General features: G+C 30.6%; 1 protein-coding gene across 4 annotated transcripts in view; it reads right to left on the bottom strand.

The window, feature by feature from the left end:
- LOC139520108 (G protein-coupled receptor kinase 5-like) overlaps positions 1 to 17,937 on the bottom strand; it is a 42,296-nt gene extending 24,359 nt beyond the window's left edge. The window contains exons 1-7 of one of the 4 annotated variants that reach the window (XM_071312550.1): positions 17,706 to 17,928; positions 15,211 to 15,306; positions 14,030 to 14,142; positions 8,034 to 8,165; positions 5,712 to 5,789; positions 4,816 to 4,919; positions 1,559 to 1,651 (exon numbers count right to left, since the gene is read on the bottom strand). In XM_071312550.1, the coding sequence (XP_071168651.1) occupies positions 1,559 to 1,651; positions 4,816 to 4,919; positions 5,712 to 5,789; positions 8,034 to 8,165; positions 14,030 to 14,142; positions 15,211 to 15,306; positions 17,706 to 17,757 (668 nt within the window). In that variant the 5' untranslated portion in view covers positions 17,758 to 17,928. Of the gene's footprint in view, positions 1 to 1,558; positions 1,652 to 4,815; positions 4,920 to 5,711; positions 5,790 to 8,033; positions 8,166 to 14,029; positions 14,143 to 15,210; positions 15,307 to 17,705 lie in introns of all 4 variants that reach the window. The other 3 variants (XM_071312549.1, XM_071312551.1, XM_071312552.1) reach the window with 3 other exon arrangements.
- Between the last annotated feature and the right edge of the window lie 1,614 nt (positions 17,938 to 19,551).

Here is a 19,551-nt window from a genome sequence, read left to right as displayed (position 1 = left end):
TCAATGTGTTTATTACATTTAATTCGTGTGGGAAATATGATTTGATCGATCATTACGAGACGTAGAAAAAGGGGGGAAAACGGAGTTTGACTGAAATTTTTTAGGACGGAGCTATTTATTTGTGCCACGATTACATAAAACGTTATGTATGGTACAATACGCTACGGAATCGGGCAACTGGTGTCTTCTTAATAATATGGCAGATAAAACAACAAAATAAATGAAGACTAAAAGTAGTTTTTATTCAAATTCAACACAAATGTAATAAATTACACCTTTTACCTGTTAGTTACCTGAAAATGCAGGTAACCTGATAAAAATTTCACAAAAATAATTGCCTAACATTACAGTTCATGCTCTCCTGAGCATTTTTCATGCAATAACTTTCTCTGTATCTCATATAATAAAAAAGATACAGCAGTCTGAAAAGGAAAATACTGTTCTAATGAATGAACACAAAAAAAATGCAGCAGCAGCAGCCATTTTTCTATTTTTTTGTGTAGCGTTGAAAGGGTTTTAATAGTAACCAAATAACTAATATATATGTATATCTATTTTTTTCATGTTTGTAGTAAAACAATTCTTCTTTTTTGGTTATATAACTAGCCTATAACTAATATATATGTATATCTATTTTATTTCCTATATTTGTGGTTAAACAATCTTTCTTTTTTAGTTGTATATCTATCCTAATAATACTTATATATATCTATTTTTTTTCCACAGTTGTCGTAAAAACAATGGTGAAAACAATCAACACATTTACCAAACAAAAAATCAATTTGGTAAACTGATCAATATAATCACAGTAGGAGATACTAACAGCTAATTAATATTACAAGTCATATGGTATTAGCAAACAGGTGCGAGACAGTTTTGACATTTAAGTCCACATTTTCATCTCTAAACTGATTCTCTACTGTATTTAAATTAGCAGATTAGGGAATTCTGTAAAAGCTCCAATCTATTTTGACAGGTATATCCTATTACCAAAAATCAATATATATTATTGTACATGTAATGGATCGTCAATGTCACCTGTAAATATTTATAAATGGAAAGATTTTTTTTTTTTTATGTAAGCCGTTTTCGTCATGCCTTGTAGGTAAATTTTATTTCTGTCACAAATACCATAATGTATGTTAAATGACCTTTTAAAAGGAAAGTGGGAATTTAAAGATTTAAATTATGCAAGCCAATATGCAGAAATTTATATAAGTGGATTTTTTTTTTTATACATTTAAATGTTGATTTTGTTCAATTTCATATCAATTTCATTCTATTAAAATTCACGTTTTTGAAAGGCATAACAGTGATTGCACCAGCTATGGTCACAGATTTGTTTTCTGTTTTTAATAGCAGTCAGATTTAAATACAAATCCTTTTCCCAAGCTTTGCATACGAGGATCTGATAACATTCTCCTCTCTGTTATAAAGACTTTTTGGGATCCTCAAGTTCTTTTAGATAAATACACACCTTCAAAAAATTGAAGGCTGAAATTTCATTGGCTGATCAAATAATTAATTACATTGTTTTTTAAATCACTGTATTACTTACTGTTCTAAATATTTCCATTGCAGATATCTTTTAAAAAACAATGATTCCAGAAATTCTGAGAATGGATCTCTCCGCAAGTGCTCTGTCACAGCTCTGTTGAAATAAATTATCAAATAAGATCAAAGTTCCCACATGACTTACACAATGCATTAAAATGTAGGTTAAACATGTTCAGTAGTTGATATTTAGAATTTGAGAGCAGAGGGGCACAATAAGACAAAGGGCATGTAAATATGGTTTCTCGTCAGAATAGGGACAATAGAGGTGTATAAATTAACGTATTTTTGCTGCATTTATATTATTTTTGAGTTGTATAAAATCGTCAGTAGATGCCTCCTCCTATGAATGCTATAATTTTTTTGGTTAATTGCTATTCAATTGAGATTGTTTCCAGCATATTTCCCTTCACAACAGACTTATATAAAATATTTTTCATCCATCAACAGCATGTTCAGGTCAAGAACAATCAACATGTAGATGTTTAAAGAGTCCGTTAACTGGAATGATGGAAGAAAACATTATTAGTATGCCTCTTTAAAAAGATGTACACGTATGTTTGGTAAGGCTTAAATGTCAACCTAATAACAGGTCATGCATGGACGGTACAAGAGTTATTACTCTCCCATCATGGGTTTAATATATCCATTTCAACTTGATTTGGTTGTGAGCTAAGGCTCCAAGTTGAAGGCCATACTATGATGGTTTACTTTTACAAATTGTTACTTGGTTGAAAAGTGTCTCATTGGCACTCATAGCACGTCTTCTTATATCTACTGTGTATGTTTATGTACACAGCTAAACAGACACCACACAGCAAGGTCTTATTGCAAGACTCCTCCTTATGATCAAATGTTTTAGAAAATAAAACTATTTAACCTTTCTTTCCTTAAATTCATAAAATATCTAATGTTTGGCTAAAAATGGAATCGATTAGCCCTTATCTATAAAACAAACAAAAAAACGCAACTAGGCATACTTACTCAACACACGAGGTAACCAGGTGCTCCGCAGGGCGCAGCTTTATACGACCGCAGAGGTCGAACCCTGAACAGTTGGGGCAAGTATGGACAAAACATTCAAGCGTGATACAGCTCTGAATTTGGATTGTGATCAAATTTTTGACATTACATGGTTTTTTTTACACAAAACAAATGTCAAGATTTTACAAATCAATTAAAGATTTCTTCTTATTTAAATCTAAAATTAAATAGTTGACACAGCATAGGTTTCTGACACAGAATGAATGTGGTCTAATGAACTTAAAAGTTTTTTTTTGCCTTTGAGCAATTGACTATGCTGTTGAATATTAATCCTCTCAAAAAAATGTTTGAAGAAATTTTCTTTTTATTTATGAAATCTGAAATGAGAAAAATTTAACCCCCCCCCCCCTTTTTTCACATCCCCGTTTCCCTTTTTCCAAAACTGATATCAATTCAAATTTCTAATGGAGTTTGCAACAATAACTACTCTTTTAAATACATCATAAAATATTAAAATGTAAAATAAAGTGCTTGTTATCACTGAATGGTAAAGATTGGTTGGTAGTAAAAGTGAATATACATTGTTTATTGTATAAAACAATAAAAAAAACTTCATCAGCAACATTTTATATTGGCAAATTTCCAATGAAGTTATTTACATAAAGTTATTGGCAAATAAAAATAGAAAATGACATCATAGTCATGTCTGGCAAATTTCCAACATACATTATCTAAAACATTTTAGATAAGATAAGGAAAAAAAGCTTCATCAGCAACATTTTATATTGGCAAATTTCCAATGAAGTTATTTACATAAAGTTATTGGCAAATAAAAATAGAAAATGACATCATAGTCATGTCTGGCAAATTTCCAACATATATTATCAACTACTATTCTATACAAAGAAAGATAACTCCAATTGAAAATTAATTGCTATTGCACAATATTGTGCAATTAGATATTTCTTGCTATTGTGCAATACTGTGCAATTGAAAATTTCTTGCTATTGCACAATACTTGATATGGAATCCTGATTTGGACCAACTTGAAAACTGGGCCCATAATCAAAAATCAAAGTACATATTTAGATAAAGCATATCAAATAAGCCCAAGAATTTAATTTTTGTTAAAATCAAACTTAGTTTAATTTGGACCCTTTGGACCTTAATGTAGACCAATTTGAAAACTGGACCAAAAATTAAGAATCTACATACACAGTTAGATTTGGCATATCAAAGAACCCATTTATTCAATATTTGAAGAAATCAAACAAAGTTTAATTTTGGACCCCCATTTGGACCAACTTGAAAACTAGGCCAATAATTAAAAATCTAAGTACATTTTTAAATTCAGCATATCAAAGAACCCCAAGGATTCAATTTTTGTTAAAATCAAACTAAGTTTAATTTTGGACCCTTTGGACCTTAATGTAGACCAATTTGAAAACGGGACCAAAAATTAAGAATCTACATACATAGTTAGATTCGGCATATCAAAGAACCCCAATTATTCAATTTTTGATGAAATCACACAAAGTTCAATTTTGGACCCTTTGGGCCCCTTATTCCTAAACTGTTAGGACCAAAACTCCCAAAATCAAACCCAACCTTCCTTTTATGGTCATAAACCTTGTGTTTAAATTTCATAGATTTCTATTTACTTATACTAAAGTTATGGTGCAAAAACCAAAAATAATGCTTAATAGGGCCCCTTTTTGGCCCCTAATTCATAAACTGTTGTGACCTCAACTCCAAAAATCAATCCCAACCTTCCTTTTGTGGTCATAAACCTTGTGCTAAAATTTCATTGATTTCTATTTACTTATACTAAAGTTATTGTGCGAAAACCAAGAATAATGCTTATTTGGGCCCTTTTTTGGCCCTTAATTCCTAAACTGTTGGAACCAAAACCCCCAAAATCAATCCCAACCTTCCTTTTGTGGTCATAAACCTTGTGTCAAAATTTCATAGATTTCTATTCACTTAAACTAAAGTTATAGTGCGAAAACCAAGAAAATGCTTATTTGGGCCCTTTTTGGCCCCTAATTCCTAAAATGTTGGGACCAAAACTCCCAAAATCAATACCAACCTTCCTTTTGTGGTCATAAACCTTGTGTTAAAATTTCATAGATTTCCATTCACTTTTACTAAAGTTAGAGTGCGAAAACTAAAAGTATTCGGACGACGGACGCCGACGCCGACGCCGACGCCAACGTGATAGCAATATACGACGAAAATTTTTTCAAATTTTGCGGTCGTATAAAAAGGAATACTTACTCAACACACGAGGTAAAAAGGTCTTTATTAGCACTATTATCTGCAATGGCTTCCTTTATTTTTGAGACCTGGACGCCATTTAAATGACTAACATAGTCCGGAGACTGAAAGTAGAAAGAAAGCATACAGGTTATCAATGACTTTTCTTCAAATTATCTTTCAACCTAATAAAAACATCAAAACTGATATGGAAGCAATGTCTCATTTCAGTGTTGCAAGGACTAAGATTCAAGTACTGATTATTTTAATGTATATAACATGATTATCTTATAAGCATCAAAGTCTGCAATTATTTTTACAGCAATTTTACAAAAACATTGTGATTTGCCTTTTAAACTTGTATGCAGCTGCAACATGTGACGCAAGATGAGTATAAACGATGATATAAACGTGACCCATAATTCTCAGTTTATTGGCTTTTAAGTTTCTAGTAATTTATCAGCTAACAAAATACAACAAGTTATAAATATCAACATCTATCTATAAACCTCAATTAATATAATGACATTTCTGGTGAAATACCAGAATTTATATATGAAATAATTTTGACATTTCTGACGAAATACTAGAATTTATCAAACATTTTTGGAAAGTTTATAACATTAACATATCTTTGGGAGCAATTACATATGCAGAAACTAAAAGACTCAGACATACAAAGATACTATGTATGTCTCTTAATGTGGCATTTATGGTCTCACTCTGAAAAATATTTTTGTTAAATAAAATTCCCTAAAAATAAGGAATACCGGGTAAATATAAAACATCCCTTTCTTTTTCTATAAAAACTCATCTTTCATTTCCTTTTATTAAAAAGATAATATACCATGTTATACAAATTGTTTATGGATAATTCTTGGATTCCTGGATTTGACTCTTTCAAATTAAGAACATACCTTTGTGTCTAAATATTTGTCAAATATAGAAGTAGCATCTGTTAATCTCTTCTCGGCAGGACTGACTTCAAATGTGGACTACAAATAAAATAAAATAAACAGGTTTGAAATTCATCCATATATTCATTTATATACACTTACAATGATATAAAAGTAGGTTTGCCATAAGGCCCCAATATTTTTTCAATTTCTAGCTAAAATTCAAACGAGGATTTAATGGCCAGTGAAAATAGTTAAAACAATCACTAGAAAGCTATATAAGTTACAGGTCTTTTTGGAATATATTAGCATCAGTTATTTTAATGACAAAATTGCAATAACTTTCAATTTTCCACCTAAATAAATGAAAAAAAACATAACTTTTTATTGTGAATGGTATTTAGGAATGGAACATATAGTGAGAATTAAGACATAAGACCTTTGACTTCACATAATGTTTGCTATCTTTGTTTTAAAGGCCTAGGTACCGGTGTGGATAAAGAACATACTAACTTTCAACAAAATTCTATGGGTGTAGCGTAACTGTCAATGACCAATAAGAAAAAGCTCAACATAAAATGTTATTTTTCCTTTCCTTACATCATGAACATGCACATACATAAACTTGAAACATTTTTCCTCCTGAAATAATGGACATTACAAATGGGGAAATTACAGCAATATACTGTCAGTCACAAGATATACACATTCATGAATTTGATATCATATCAGCATGTGATTGACCCTTAAATATGTCTGATATGTTTGATGATTTATACACCACTGCAAAAAAAAAGGTAACTCATCAAAACAATACTATGAGCTCATTAATCATACCCTCTACATAAAAATAGAATGACCTGTTGCTGCTGAGAAAATAAGACAAAAAAATCTTATACAAAAACACCAACTTACCAATCAAGGACCAATAAGGGGCATTAAGAGCATACATATAGGGGAAAAAGGATATTAGTCATATACATAAATGTATATTTGTTTGCTCGATACATAAGTTTTCAGCAAAGACGAAGCAGAAAAATGAAGGAACTAAAACGTGTCGCACTGCATAACATAACCAGATGAAGCTTGGTGCTATATAACAAAAAGCTAATAGCCTAGGCTCAGGAAAATGTAAGAAAATTTCATAAATATGTGCAAGACATTTGAAAAATATAAGTTTTTGGCATAGAGGAAGCAGAAAATTGAAGTACTGAATATGCAAAAACTGATAATAACCAAATAAAGCTGCAAATTTCGTTTTGCCTTCAAAAAAAGTTTTATGGACAGATATAAACCAGTGAATCTCCAACAGAGAAAGATAAAAACAAATGCAAATTTGTTTTATACATGCACTAAATATATACACTTCAATTCTAAACCTTACATAAGTAAAATTTCACAATTACAATACAAAGTGCACCTTTCTTTAGTATTCATGCTCAAAATAAATGCACACAAAATGAATACATCTGTACATTTTTGTATACACTGCTTAATATTAGGAAGTGGAAAGGTCTGGTACTTTTTTTTTCTCTCTGTGGTATCTTTGGTTCGATTACCATCCAGGCAAAGCCAAAAAAGCTGTTTGTACAGGTCTGTCATAATTCCCTTATCACAAAACATTTTAGATTTATTAAAAGCAATAACTTGACAACTGGGAGCAGGAATAATGTGTCCAAGTTGGATAATAAGTCTTCCTGATGACAGTTATCTTTAATATACATGATATAAGCATGCAATTTTGAAACACTGGTTAAGTCTAGTACAAATATGACAAAACAGGGTTCATATTCACATTAAATCATGAATATTTTGTTCGAAATTTTCCTCTACCACAACAGTTTTGGATAAGTACGTAGTAGTCCTATATTGTTTGACATGTAAAACCAACGAGATGTCCATGCCTGAGGCATGATAAAAGAAATTTTCACAGTTGAACATATGGTAGAAAAAAATCAAAATTTGAGAAAAAAATGTCCCTGACATTCAAAACATATTCCTGAAATTGATATTCCCATTGAAATAGCTCTTTCATCTTTCTTTCAATATCTTGATAGTTGTAGAACAGATTTATTCTCAAAATAATAAAATATTTTGGAAAGGATAAATATATTTTGATTGGTAAATGAAAACTAGCCAAGTGGAAAATGTTACTTTAGGATCCATTGCACAGTGTTCAAACATGAAATATATGTATACAAGAGGCCCTAAAAGGTCTTCTAGACAGTGCTTCTAGATGATGATCACAATGAATCCTCAATTTTTTTCCATTCAAATATTCAAATGTTGGTTATCCTAATATGATTGAAAATTTCAGACCCACACAATAAATTAGTTTTATACCTTTAACAATATGTAGTTCATTATGGTTCTACAATGTATGTGGTGGTTATCATTTGGTTTTGGGGCAGTCGTCAATTGGACTGTCTGGGTTCCCTTTTTGACATTATCAGCCAGATCCATGTACATGTCTATCTATAAAAAGGTTTCCACAATAAACTATAAGAATGTATATTTAATATGGACTTTTCTAATTTATGATCCTAGCAATATTTTGATTTTACACACACACACACGCAAATCAATTTATTTGATAATCAGTGCATAATATTGACTATTTGCGACAGTATCATATATTTTTTAGAGACCCAATACGTGTAAGTGCCTTTAAAAGAAAATAATATAAGCATAAAGTTTGAATATTATAGCTTGAACACCATTAAAACTAACAACCCTGAAAATATCTTGGTTATTAAAAATGCATAACACGTAACTTTTTAAGCTCTTTAAGAACTTGTCACCTGTAAAAAAACTTAAAATTTTATGTGACATTTACAAAAGATTATAATAAGTTTGAATGGATCAGACTTGTTATACATGTACAAAGAATTTAAACAATTGAATAGTTGAATCTACGCACTGAAGTTACATCATGTACACATATTTTGTCTGTCAGTGACCCACTGCTGACTTTACATGTTCAGACTATTAAGCATGTTTAACAAAAACAAAAATAATCTTTAATCTTTGATAAAAAACCTTTGTGAATTTATCTGATTACCTGCGTAATTTATAAAATTTGTATACAGAAAATGAGAACAGGAAATACCATTTGTTTTTATTCAGATTCAAGAAAAAAAAATCTTTAAATATCTTGTTTGGTAGCCTGCCAATTTTCATGTATTTAGAATTTGATTGAGGAGTATTTTTATGTACGTAGTATGTGCACCATTAGAATTTTATAAAATAATATCAAACACAATAAAGCCGAAACATAATTTCATGCTTTTTCAATTTTTTCGAATTAGTACACCAAATGTGGTACATTCTTAGATGCTGTCTTTTTCATCCAATTAACCATTTTTAACGTAAGCAATAACTATCTTAAAATCACAATTAAGACATTATTGGAATAACATTACGGTGATAAAAAAATCTCTCAGCGCTTTCTCTAATTTCTGTTACAATCGGCAAAATGTTTCAAGTTCTTCTACAAACTACAAAGCCATCATTATAAATGATATTTTGGATGAAACAAGTACAACTAGTTGCAAGCGGTATGACGTATAATACTTTGAACCTCTGTAATTATAAAGCTGTTACCCTTAAGTATTTATAGCAATATCTCTATCAAGTAATCAGCTTTCCCCTGATCTGAATCTCTTTACCTACTTACTCTTATCTTAATTTAATGGGAAAATGTAACATGAAGTGCCTATAAAAAATCTACATTTTTTCAGATGAATATAAGATTAAGGATATCATTAATATCTATCTACATGTATATAACAGCTAAAGTTATAAATCATGGAAATGATAGCAAAAACTACAACACGCACAGCATGTTTCTGAATACCTGTTTGATTCCTTTGCTCAATTTGTACTTGATAAAACAAAGGAACTGTATTACTTCTGATTCTAATCTTATAGATCACCAGGAAGGCTCATCATTTTGCAGATAATATGTCCAATTAATTTTTTAAAAGTTTTAAGTCTGTATAAACACACATGTATAACCTAGTATCTAAAATCCAGTGTGTAGTATGCCAGGCATGAATTAAAATCAACAAGTCTAGTACGTAACTTTACGCTTGCTTAAAAATTTGGTAACTTGGAGCATTTTGGATACAACAGTTTATCCTTATTTTGTTTGTGCTTGTTTTTATCATCTTTTCTATCTTCTGAGTTTGCTTGTGACTTTTATAATGGAGATAAAAAGGGGAGGGGAAAATTCCCCCCAAATTGTTTAATACTCCCATATACATGAATAAAATGATGTGGTACGACTTCCAATCAGACAACTATATATCAGAGTCAAATCAAGTGGCTGTAGATGACTATACATGTAGGTCACCATACGTTTTAACTGATCAAAACCACAAAATAAGAACAAAATGTCAAAATCATTTCAAAATGGATTGAATTATCAGATTGGCACAAAGCCAATTAACACAATTTACATAAAGACAATTGACACAAAATTTGGATCTCAGAAAAAGCTAGTTCAAAGCCAAATATAACAAATAAATAAACAATTATCAATCAGCAAACAACCATCGGATTTAGTGTTAAAGACATCATAAACAGCCTGGGAAAATCTTGACCTTAATGTTTTTCTTTCAATTGCATACTTTGGTGATAATGACATATATGTTTGAATGTCTTAGTTTATAAGTATTCTATCTTTTTAGACTAACTGTGAAAATGCTTTTTAGACTAACTGTGAAAATGTTTTTTAGACTAACTGTGAAAATGTTTTTTAGACTAACTGTGAATAAAGGCTTGATATTTTGTTTGGCACCTGTCTATTGTTGATGACCTGTTTATTGCTCTTTAGATAATGTTTAGTTATTTTTGATCATTTGGTTGCTGTATCATTGACCTATTACTAATGTTAACACCTGTGATCACCTGTCTTTATTTATAAAGTTAATAAATACAGAATTTATATATATATATATATATATAAGCAAAATTCAGTGGAAACACAATCCTTTGAACAAATAATTTTGCTAAAAGTTAAATTTTTCAAAAAAAAAATAATTTCATGGCATAAATATTAAATTTAAATCCATGCATGTATAAATGATTTTAGGAGTGTCTTAAACCTTTAAATCCAAGGAAACATAGAAATTTAATTCATTTTTAAAGGATATTAAAACAAATTTTCTCAAAATATGAATAATTGAATTGATATATTTCGTTTTAATACTTTTCCACGTGCCATACACAACATACAGTGAAGTTAAGGAGCTGCGTCACTTAGGAAACTTAGGAAAGGTAATAAATTATTAATAAGGAATTGACAATCACTTCTATTAGACTTGGATGTTAAGTGTTAATAATTGTCAATGGTATACTTATATTTATATACAATAAAATATACACTCAGTTCCAGCGTAAACAATTTATGAATTTAACTTAAAGTGAAATAAGTACATGTGCTCATATATACAGTGAAACTTATCATCTACCTTATTGAGTATAGCTTATTAATATATTGGCAGTCACTTACTTCAGGTACAAGTGTATCTAGAAAACTGAACTTTTTATCAGTAACACATTTGGTCACCAAACATTGATAAATACCCATAATTAAGCTGACTTAATTATATTCTAATTAGGAACTGAGAAAATGACCTTAACAAGGATTGTTGAAAAATAAAAATGAGGTCAAATTTAGAAGCGCTTTGTTATATACAATGTAGAACAGATTCTTTAGACCAAAAAAAGGCAAAAATTGTTGAACCATTATTCAGAGTACTGTAAATTCAGAAATTTTTGCGAGGTTTTTATTATTGCGAAAAAATATAACAGAGTTGTAAACGCAATAACTTTAACTTGCATTTTGAAATATTTTATATGAATTAAACAGGTTTTTCTCTCAAAATCGTAAAAATTAAAATCGCATTTATGTCTAAAATGACAAAATCGCAATATTAAATGCAAGCAATAATTTCTGAATTTACAGTTATTTAAAATCAGTCTGTGCCAAACTGTTTAAGGGTATGTCTGACTGAAAGAGAAATTTGAACTTTTCTTCTATATATATATTCAACCAAAAAATCTTAAAAGTTCTGTCTGACCGAATGACATTTTGTCGTTCAGACAGAGTTTGGGATACATTGTAAAATGGTGATCAACGCAAGACAAAGATTATGTTATTACTAAGATTAGAAACTGTACTGCAAAAAGAATTGTATTTCATAGATACTCTACATGTACACAACTGAAGGGCAAAAGCAATTCCATTGAGTTTCTTATTGCAAACACATATATACTGAAACAGATCTATTCCTACAAAATGTGACTCCTATGGTGCAATGAATGCTTTTCATATTGATTAACTCTGGTCTGTATGTTCCACACTGGATTGGTCATAATTTCAAATGACTTTATAGGTCAAGGCTTCAAATGGATTTCTTTCCCAAAACATTATGTGATTTTTTTCAAGCAATAAAAGATCTTTGTAAATGTGATTGGGATAGGACAATCTGCAAGTGGGACTGTGAGAGTTTGATGTAACGTTACAATTAACAGATTACTATATAAATTCAGAAATTATCGAGTGGGATTTTAAATGTGAATAAGATGTCAAAATAATATGAATTTGGATTGCAACAATTAATCTCACATTTTGTTCCATTCTTTAGAAATCAAATGCATGTACAATAACAAATAAATGCAATCACTAATTTCTGAATTTACAGTATACAGTTCAGAACTTCACAGAAAACTAAAATTATTTCAACATTCAAACAGAAATATTGCATTGAATTTTGAAAAACCTAAATGTACAGTACAACTCAAATGTAATCAAAATTTCTTAATAAAAATATCAATAGAAAGAAAAGATACAAGTTGATTGTACATTGACATTGGGACAAAATACCACAAAGTAATCTTATGACCAACAGCTCTTTATTGTTCTGGCACAGTTAACATTAGAGACCAAGCTTTATATTTCCACTCCAAGGGCCCAACTGGCAAAATGTGAATATCTGGCATGGACCATATGGGAATATTCTGTAAAAAGTTAGGGATCCAACCAAAGGAGTAAGTTCGGTAAGTGCCATATTTGGCCCCAATTATAAAGCTCATGGTTACAGGACAATAACTGTTTTAAGTTGCCTTAGAGACATGTGAGAAAGTTAAACAGAGCTGTTTTGTCAAAGTTTAATTCTAACACGTTGATTTTTACATCCCAAAAAGGTCAAGATAAGGGATTTTGGTGAAATTTGACAAAATCAGCTGGATTTCAACCAAATAAAGGACCAGGAAACATAGAGTGCAGGCGTCGACAAGCTTAATATTCAAATAAGACATGTTAAATGTCTTCACAAACATTATTTTAAAAGATCTTTGTTGTCGACGTATGTGCTCTGTGTTTCCTGTCAAATAATCTTTGGAAATTTATCCATTTTCATTGATTTTTTTGTGAAAATCAATATGAGTACAACTTGTGACGTCATAATGAAACGCAGAGACGTAAAATCTTCAACAAAATGGCTTATATCCTATCTAGGCTTATATCCTATCTAGTCAATGTATTAGCTATAATTTATCGTGATATTGGTCAATAAATCCTAATTTGAAATTTACGCTAAAAAATGGGGCCATTTTAGGACCTTATCGAAACATACTCCTTTTCAATAGCATTGGCTACCAAGCCCCTGTAAAGCTTATTCCCTGAGTTTTTAAATGGCCTTTAAGGATGTTAACATGTAAATACATGTAGCACATATTTAATTTTTCAATAAGAGCATGATATTATCTAGAGTGCACTTTAAAGTATTCTCTTCATTTGATATTTATTGATAACTATTACATGTGCATATGAATATCAAAGAAAGATCCTGTTAAGGTACATGTTATCAATAAATTGTACATAAAACCAGTGAAGTACTCCTTTAAGGTTTATTGCCTGTGTTTCCACAATGGACAAACCAGTAACTGATAGGTTATAAAATAACATAGATGAAATTTAAAGCTGGGTACATTTATGCTACACAGCTCTGGCTGTATAGAACATAATATTTATATTACAAATTATCGCTGTAGATTACAGGAAATGTCAACAATGACATAACACAAAATAAACAACTTCCATGTACATGTACACAGGTAATCAGAAACCATGTGTATTTAAGTATGTCAAATCACAGAATTATAATACAGGTTCAATTTTGAGGTCAGCCTGTTTCCCTAAAATCAAAAATGAAGTACATGTAGCATTGGAAAAAAAACCAGACAGAGCAGAGCACCGATTTCTCTTTAAAAAACACTTACATGTACATCCGTAGAAATTTTGGTCGTGATCATAAAAGAAAGATATTTACCACTTGGTCAAGGAATTTGATGGCTTTGGCAAGCTCTGGCCTTGTGCTACAGTAAAGTCTAAATAACTGGTTCCCTATTGGTTGCTGCTCCACTAAAAACTCATAGGATATATCTGAAAACATTTATTAGAAAGACTTGAAGTTAGTTTAAACATATTTATTTATAGTGGATTGGGAAACAAGTTTTGCAACTTATATTAATCCCTTTCCACTTTGCTTGAAGTTAGAGGTGAACTATTCATTATTATGAGAAATTCAAATTAAAACCAACATAAATAGATTGACAATAACTTGCCAGTCCCAGCCTTTCATCAATTACAACCATATTTGGCTGCTGATACCCATGATTTTTAATTTACTTAAAATTCTTTGTTTTGAAACATTTTTTAGTTATGGAACAGCATGAATTTATTCATTTACTTACAGGACTCAAGCTTTTTACCACAGACCAAAGTTGTTTCCTCCATAGAATTGCCACTTCCTGTCCGTTCCAAATGTGATTTGCCCAAACAAACAACATTAACGTTGGGACTAGAATATTATTTGAATGTTTAGGTCTTCAATTCCCCCTTTGTCTCATTTGAATGAAAAGGACCTCTTACAAGAGTCTTGTGAAAATAAAATCTTGATATACATCGTACCAGGAAACAATTTTTATTAACCCTATAGCTACATGTAGGCCTGTATGTATTGAATGGTGTACATGTTGGGTACATGTATAATGCAGAACTACATAGTTGTACCAAAATATTTCTTGGGTATCTTTCAAATCTAGTAGGGCTTGCATTGATATGAAATTAATTGAAATCTCAATTGCTCACCAGATTACAATTAAAGTTTTGTTCCTACGTCTAATAAATTGTCATTCAACATACATTTGTACCTGTAACCATGTTCTTTATCAATACCCCCAAAGGGTGACTGGGTAATAGAAATATGGCCATGCTTTGTCTCTTCCAATTGACGGTATAACCCTTTCCAAAGTGGGATGTTAATGGAAACGTTAAATCGGATGACTTGTGGAGAGAGAGTGCAGCCCAAATTTCCCCAACCATCCTATTTTGTAAATGTACATTGTTTATGCTCTGCAATCAACAAATGTACATGTATGTAATTACTGTAAGATTTTATTTTTGACATGAAAACTGAATTTTAACAAAGCAGTTTAGAGTTTTACTTACGTATGTCATCTTTTTTGTGTAAGCATTTTGAAATGTGTGGGAATTTCAGTATCTGTTTCCATTTTTTACTCTTTCCTTTTCTTTTTCCTCCTCCCCCTGCAATAAATATAATAAATATTTTAATACTTTTATAACCTTGGATATGCTGAAATAACTACATTTTACATATGTACATGTACAAATCATGTTTTGCAGGTCATTAAGATAAAGTTGAAACAATGTTTATCAAAATTGAAAGTGGTCACTAAAGTATTTTACTTGCTTGTAATTATAAAGATTTTGCCATTTCTTTTTTAATCAAAACATACATGTATACAATGTATCTCATAAATGAACATGTATATGTACGTACATATACATAAATGCATTTAAGTGTTACATTTGTTAAGATGAATACATAAGATGCATGTTACTAACAATAACTGTAATATATTTATATACATAAACACAAACAAATATGCATTGTTTATATCTTAATGTAATCCTCAGCTTTAACATGTCATTATGAAAACTTGCATCCATGATTTTCAGATTATTCAAACCATTTCACCCTAATGTATAAACCCTCTTTTCCCATTCTACTTATTTTCAAATATTCTGTGGTCAATGAGGCGCTCTTTGCCATCACTAAATTTCAATTGTATGTCTATCATAGATATACAATCATTTAAAATTCATTTGTTCACATTTAATCTCTTTTTTACGTCTTTGTGTGACAGTTTCTGAAGGAGCCATTTGATATGCATTACATTTTTTACTTTTCTTCTTTAATTTTAATAAAATATAATTAATGTTGCTGATACATTGTACATTTAAATGATTTCTGTTATCTTGTAAACATCAGTTCAAATCAGCTTAAATATAATTGTTACTATCTCCTTTTATACAGTTACAGAAGAGTAACAAATACAAATTTCAATTTTTGGCATGCTTTTTCTACAAAATGTACATGTAGCCAAATGGGAGTATATACATGTATAATCTCAAATGGTTACAATCTGACATTTATATTATACAATAAATATTATAAGCTCTAAAACAATGGGCTTACTGGCATTGTACATCATACATGTACATTTACATGTAGGTGAATAAATATACATGTAATTCTTGAATTTTTCTCAAACAGCTGAATGAATTACATGTATTCAGAATAAGATGTATATACGTGTATGTGTATAGTTACCACCTTCACCATGTTAAGCAATGTGTATAAATGCATTTATATGTAAATTAATAACAGAATCAAGATTTTTTTTTTATTTATAAAAATGTTGAACAGTACACATACATGCTATAGATTTTGTAGATGCAGTATGTTTGAATGAATGAATTTTACTATGACATTTAAGATGTTATTTTTTTTTCTATGTGCTTTTGTCCCATTCGATATTTCAGCATGCATGCTAGCCTGTTATTATTCAATGCTGAACGTGTTCATATTATCAGTAAATTTGAAATTTTCAATATTCAAAACTATTGCATTAATAGTTGTGATGAATTAACAGGATTCCCTAATCACATAAATATAGATAATTTCACTTTTCTTGACTTCACAATGGGTACTGTCAAAACCTTCTCAATGAGGTTGTATCAAAACAAACCAAGGAACTGTTAGAAAAAGATGTAGTCCCTTGCAATTTCTAATCAATTTACATGTACTTAAATTGACATTTTGTGACTGTTAATGTAATAAAATAGACTATAATCTATATCTTGTACATATTGTATGTCAAGAATTCAAATTTCGAAAAATATTTTTCAACTCATGCTTGAACGACAGAGATAATTGACTCGGTCACTTATCACATTCGTGAATTAATCAGTTTTTCGATCACTCAATGAATATTTTTCCACATTTGAATTCTGGAGTTACACGTGCACATAGTTTTGAAGCATCTACATGTATGTGTACATAATCTTGATCAAAGATTTTGTAAACTCCCAAACAAGTTATTTTTTTTCACTATTTAGAATAAATCCTGTTATCATAGGACAATAAACTCGATACCTTGCTAGTTTGCAAGCAGAGCCTAACATCTTGACCAGACAAAGGTTTGAGGTCTTTCTCATCTTTTGTATACATATAGTCACAATTATGTATTAATCATTATGCATGCATTTATTATGAAATTAGCAATAGAGGGTTTTCATGTTTCCATTCCATTTAATAAATAAATAAAAAGAAAATAATTCGAAGCTCCCTTTTCATTTACAATTTTTAATATTGGTCAACCAAATTGACGTCTGCATACAAATGTGTATTCCGAAAAGCTATTCCGAATAACTTAATATACACCATACACACATATGAAAACATAAAAAATTATGGAAAATGTATATGCAAATGATATAAGCGTTTGAGAAAACAATGAATTTCTTTTGTTTTGAATGATAATAGTGCTACACAATACCGATAAAATGTAGTAGACTTAAAAATATAAATTGAATGAATATTATGACAGAGAGAAATGACAGTTGTGTCGATACTTTACCCTCGCGTGCTTTTAAATACACAGTATTTGCAACGATGTTTTCCAATTCCATTTACTTATTGTTTTGAGATAATGGAGATCAACAAGGGTCAACTTCGACCCTAATTGAGTCCACTAACTCGCTATTAAAATCCCAGGGTGTGGTAAAGAAATCCAACAATATGGCGAACATTCAGAAAATGAGAGAGTCGTGTGATCTGATTGGTCAAAATAGGTTTCTGTCGACGAAATCGATGAAGGCAAAAGAAAGGGAAACTACTCCTGTTCAAATAAAAATCGATAACATTGATATTTGTCAACATGTACTTAAGAGTAGCAAATAAATGTGTTACGTCATTTTAAAAAGCAAAAAGGAACGATTACAAATATAATCTTATTAATACAATTTTGATTAAATGAAATTTTTATTGTAATTGTTTTCCATTATGACAAAATGTCTAGAAGATTTATAGATAATATATATATATAATTTTTGTTAATTTCTATGCCTAGCCTTTGCTTAATTTTTAATGTGTCTTCAGTGACGTCCGCTTTCACACCAGGTGTAACAACAATGTCTTCAATGACGTTCGCCTATCGGTGGGTGTCTTCAGTGACGTTCGCCGCTATCGGTGGGTGTCTTCAGTGACGTTCGCTCTTTAAATTGCTTGTTGAGGAAAAGGGATTTATACACAAAATCTTTCTCCAATTTGACTGGTCGGACTATTATACTAACTATACTGATTATACTAACCATACTAATTATAATAGTCCCTGCTTATTATTATTGTTTAAAACAATACAATAGTTGAAACCATTTTAACTTCCAATTAGTTCATTCCAGGCAGTGACAATTGTTCTGTTTAATGTGATGTTTGATAATTTTGTTCGACTATGTAAACACATAATGTTCATTTGATGAAAGTCCAATATCTGGACTTTATTTCAACAAAAAATACTGTATACTTTGACCATACTTTCTATTAAAACACATGATATATAATGTAACGATGTGAATGTTACCTAAACTGTCATCGAGACGAGGACAAAGACCAAAGACAACAACATTTTCCGATAAGGATTTGGCTTTCATAATCAGTCATCATATTCTTCATTGAACGATTCAAATTGGAAACCTTTGTCAAGACTTCCTACTTGCAGGATGATCATTTCAAGATAGGAATCCTCTGGCAGATTTAGTAGTTTTGCCGTTGTATCGAAAATTTGCCTCCTCTGACACAAATCGGAGCGATATCCAACTGGAATCGAGTCTGATTGAAATCTCGGAATAAAGTCCCTTTGGCTTGCGGGTCTGTGTATTTTGTTCGAATCGCTATCATCATCGGACTGTTCATCATCATGTGTTCCGACACGTTCTTGAATAAGATATCGTAATCGATCATTTTCACTTAGTAATATCTGTATTTGATCGTTTTTATTTTGTAATTCCTGGACCAAGTTAGTATTGTTTTGTAAGACGAAACCGAGTTTTTTTATCCATGGCTTTTATCAGTGTTGGAATCTTGCGACAATCGGGACATGTCCAAAAGCCAACAGGGTCGCCTTTCTCGACACCTTCGCATCTTTCGTGGAACCACTCTTGACCGAAATTACAACGAATCTTATTTTTATCTTTTATTGTTCCATTACATACGCAAGGGTTGATCGGTGTAGACCTCCAGTGAAAAATGAATGGATTACTAATGTTTTGGCGTTAAAAAATACGAAAATGTAAACTAGCTCAGAACATTTAGAAGGTTTAAACGCATTTTAAAACTAGCATATACGCAAAAACATTTTTGGAAATTTCGTGACCATCGTCCCATTTTGTCGAACTTTCGATATGTTCTCACTTCCTCAAACTGTT

Source organism: Mytilus edulis, chromosome 4 (assembly GCF_963676685.1).
Source record: "Mytilus edulis chromosome 4, xbMytEdul2.2, whole genome shotgun sequence".
Lineage (NCBI taxonomy): Eukaryota > Metazoa > Mollusca > Bivalvia > Mytilida > Mytilidae > Mytilus > Mytilus edulis.
The sequence above is the reverse complement of the archived record's forward strand: the minus strand, read 5'-3'. Positions and strand labels throughout refer to the sequence as shown.